General features: G+C 50.3%; 1 protein-coding gene across 1 annotated transcript; it reads right to left on the minus strand.

The window, feature by feature from the left end:
- Positions 1–2,301: 2,301 nt before the first annotated feature.
- LOC146195291 (uncharacterized) lies at positions 2,302–3,689 on the minus strand. Its single transcript, XM_084596766.1, has one exon. It carries the CDS (start codon positions 3,640–3,642, stop codon positions 2,302–2,304), a length of 1,341 nt encoding a protein of 446 aa, XP_084452892.1. The 5' UTR covers positions 3,643–3,689.
- Between the last annotated feature and the right edge of the window lie 472 nt (positions 3,690–4,161).

Here is a 4,161-nt window from a genome sequence, read left to right on the forward strand (position 1 = left end):
GGTGTTACGATCCCGTTCAACAATAATTCCCCAGTCATATTTGAATACAATAGTTTAAGAACTTGGATGAACTCATTGGGAAAATTATAACAACGCAGCACTTCGAAAAGGTATTGATGTTCGAGGCGGTCAAAAGCTTTCGCCTGATCTAAAGCAACCAGAAGACCTGGTGCTGCCCGCGCTTTCGTGTATTGTATTATGTCTCGAGTAAGGTTGAGTGAGGAAAATATGCTCCTTCCAGGAATGGAACAGGTCTGGAGAGGACTAACTATTTTACTTAATAGTCCTTTAAGACGCTGGACGAGTAGGGCTGCAAATATTTTATAGTCTGCATTCAAAAGAGTTATTGGTCTCCATGATGCTGGCTTTGCAGGATCTGCGCCGGGTTTAGGCAGGAGGGTTACACGCCCTCTTGAAAACGATCTAGGTATCCCTTTGCATTTCAGTACTGCATTTAGTAGGGCTACTAAAGCGTCGCTGACTTCCGACCAGCAGGCTCGGTAAAATTCGACGGGTAGGCCGTCCGTTCCGGGAGCTGCTCCGCTGTTCATAGTTTTCAAGACGAGGAAAAGTTCTTGCTTGTCGGTGGAGGCGGTTAAATTTTTTCCTTCTGCATCATCCAATTGTGGAAGACTACAACAAAAATTAGTGATTTCATTCTTGAGTGTTTCGGCAGTTTGCGTGCATTCTGACATAAAAGCATCACTGAACCAGTTATAGAACATCCTTTCGATGTCTCGACGCAGTCCGCTCTCGCTCCCATCTTCAACAAATACTTTTCCTATAAACGACGAACTACTGCGAGCGGAACTTGACGTGCGTGCCAAACGCAGCACCTCTGGATCGGAGACTGGTCGATTTGTTGTCCATGCCTTTGCCGACGTCTGTGAGGTTCTGCACAAAAGGCGGCTATATCGGTCGCGCTGGCATTCAAGGTATTCCTGGAAAAGTTGAGTCTTCGAACCTCCCGTTCGCACTATGCGAATGCGTCGCAAAATTTCGCAGATCTGCTCCGTCTCTGCTTTCTTCCTCTTTCTGCTTGCTCTTATGCATGCGGACCTCCAGCTTTGTTTCAAATCGTCCCATTTGTCAATGTCTTGCTTCCGCGGAGTAAGCGATTCCTCTACTGCTGCCTTGATTTCAGCTAATGCCGCGGGATCACGTAGAGAAGCTACGTCTAGCCTCCAGAGGTCTCCACGATCCCCGGGCTTCCCTTCTAAATGCAGGATAATGGAAAACGGCTGGTGGTCCGAGATGTGGCCAGCGTCAGGGGAGAATGCTAGGACATTGCATTGTACAAGACGGGGGACTAGTTCGGGTGGAAGATACACGCGGTCTAGCCTGGTCTGTGTTCGCCTTTGTCGCCATGTGCCACCAAAAGTGTCGCCTTTCATGTGCACCCAGGCGTCAGTCAATTGATATTCGCGGACGAATCGTGCTAATTCGGCCGCATGTGCTATGGACCCATCCTGTCCAGGTCCTCGTATGTCGCGCCTGGCATCTAGAACGCAGTTGAAATCGCCTAGTACCAAAAACGGATGGTTTTCTAAAATGAAAGGGGCTAGCTCGGTGAAGAAACGTTTCAAATTCGGCCGCGTCGCTGGAGCATAAATGTTTAGTGCACGAAATTTTTTTTCACCCCAGAAAAAATCAAAGGCAATCACTCGACCTTCCGTGTCAAACAAACGGAAACTGCCATGCAGTAATGGTCTGCAAAAAACCACTACGCCCACACCACGACTCCGTGACGGGCTATAGGAAAAATAAGCTTTAACGGAGAACTCTTCACAGAATCTTTTGACTTCTTGTGAGTTCCGCAGGTTACATTCCTGCAGGAACAGGAGATCTACTTTGTTTTCTCTTGCAAAATGGACTATTTCTCTTTGCTTGTTTCTATTTCTAAAACCTTGTGCATTGAGTGTTACAATGTGTAAGTATGCCATTTCTGTTTATATGAAGGGCATTGAAACGCTGGCTTACCGACTTGAACAAAAAACTTTTTGCGGCCCAACGGCGTACAGGCGGGGTGCGATGCGACGCACACGCGCTGAAAAAAGTGCACAGAATAATGAAGGAGTAACTGCAGACGGCAGATGTGGCAAAGCGGGCAGTGTCCGAGATGCAGACGGTTGGCGTGGCGACACGTGCGGGCGGCTGCCGGAAGATGACTGCGCCGTTGATAGCGAGGCTGGGTAGGCGTGGACGAGGCATTCCAGTTCTGTTGAAAGGAGAGCGGGGGAAAGAAGGAGGGGAAGAAAAAAAAGAAAAAAAAGAGCGCACAACGGTGCAAGATGACTGGCTCTAAGGCGATTCCGCATCTGAAGTGAAGTCCATGGCGCTTTCGTCCGGTGTCTTTTTTGACTTCTTAAGCGGGGCAATATCTTTTCTTGCCGCCGTGCTGCTGTCTGAGGAGGACAGTTGTCTTTTAGAGTCTTCAGCTTGCGGTCGACATCTCCCTGCGCTTGCATTTCTCCTGTTGGCGTTTTCTTCTGGTCTGGGCCCGAGGCGTGGTTCTGTTATGTTACTGGGACCGTGCGAGTCGTCGGGGAGGCCAAGATGGCTGCTGAAAGGGGCGTGGCCGCTGTGTAAGCCATGGCTACTGGTAGCGCCATATTCAATGCTGCCCGACTTTCGCGCTGCTTCCAGGAGGTCTGCTACTTGACTTATAGGGTTAACAAGGCGAGGGTCTTTGGGGATGTTCTGACTTTCTGTATGTAGGCGTCTTTCTTCTTCCTGGTCTTGCTGAGAACTTGAGTCTGACAGCTCGGAAGCGATGTTGTCATTGGACGTAGTCTCAGTCGTGGTCGGCGCGTTTCCTTCGACTGAGGAAGCATCTGTGTTTCGAGTGGTAACTGACGGGACCTGTGTCTTCTCAGAGTCGTCTTGTACTGCGTCTCGCTGAAGGGAACCTTCTTCGGGATTCCGAATTCCTTCACTTACAGCGGGCGTGGGGTGTTGCTGGGAGGGCGGAGTGGCGGCAGCAGCGTATGAGCGCGGCTGGGCACAGTCAACTGTAGCGTGACTTCCCTGACAGCGACGGCATGGCTCTTTGCACTCGCTGGTTGCGTGGCCGTAAACCGCGCACCGCGCGCACCTCGCCGTCTTGCATGCGGCTTTGAAGTGTCCTTCGACACCGCACCTGGAACACACTCTCTTCATTCCTTTATACTCTATCATAACGCGGTAGCCAGCCACAACGATGAAGTTGGGTGCCGGCTTCACCATTTCTAACTTGACAAGTCTGGTACCGTTGGAGATGTCCGAGCGGTCCTTGAAGATGACGTCCGAGACGCCGTGACACTTCCCGTAGGGAACAAGGGCTGCCAGAAGGGCCTCATCGCTGATGCACGGTGGCAGGCGATACACGGTCACGTAGACCACAGGTGAACCCATCTGTTCCAGAGGAACAACCTTGTTCGCAAGCTTGATTGATCCGCTTGCTGCCATCTTAGCTGCCTGGGCCGCTGAACGGACGGCAGCCAAGAACCTCGTGCCTCCGTGGTGCTGCAGGTAGATCAGCCCACCGGCTCCGACAATTTCTTCGATTGCGTCGATGATAGCATCCACTGGTGTATGCTCCGGCGCACTGAAAAAGAAGCACTGCGCCTTTGACGGGTGCTGCAACGGCGATTGGCGGTTCATCCTTGCGATGCCCAAGCAACCACGCTGCGCGCGGCGCCGGGGCCTTAATCACCCACCGTCCGCGACGACGCACTATACTAACCCTAAATTAGTAAAAAGCGAAAGAAAATGTTTTATTACACCCGAAGGTGACATGTCAAGTACAGCAGTACAAAGCAGACCCATCAACACCGTAACATGGGATCAATACAAATATGTGAAAACATGACAGGATGCTGGATGACAACAGGAGGACAACACCCTCCAAATCAAAATTGGCTGTAAGCATGAATATTGTTCACAAATGACAACCAAATGAGCAAATCATCACTTTGCACACACCCAAAAGTTACGACAGACAACAAAAGAGGCCTAACCTTATAGGTTACACAGCTGCTGGTGTGGGTCTGAGCTTGCCGCTATGTTACATCAAAGACCCTCAAACAGTTAAAAACACTCTGTTTTTGGATACAAGAACATATCGTGTTGACCATTGACGGAAGAACTCTTGTTCCCCCAAAACAAACAGCCGTTCCTCTA

Source organism: Amblyomma maculatum, chromosome 3, assembly GCF_055883805.1.
Source record: "Amblyomma maculatum isolate TAMU_Amacu chromosome 3, ASM5588380v1, whole genome shotgun sequence".
Taxonomy (NCBI): Eukaryota; Metazoa; Arthropoda; class Arachnida; order Ixodida; family Ixodidae; genus Amblyomma; species Amblyomma maculatum.

What these genes read in the sequence shown, in the direction of transcription:
- LOC146195291 (XM_084596766.1), bottom strand. Translation starts at nt 3,642, where the DNA reads ATGAACCGCCAATCGCCGTTGCAGCACCCGTCAAAGGCGCAGTGCTTC.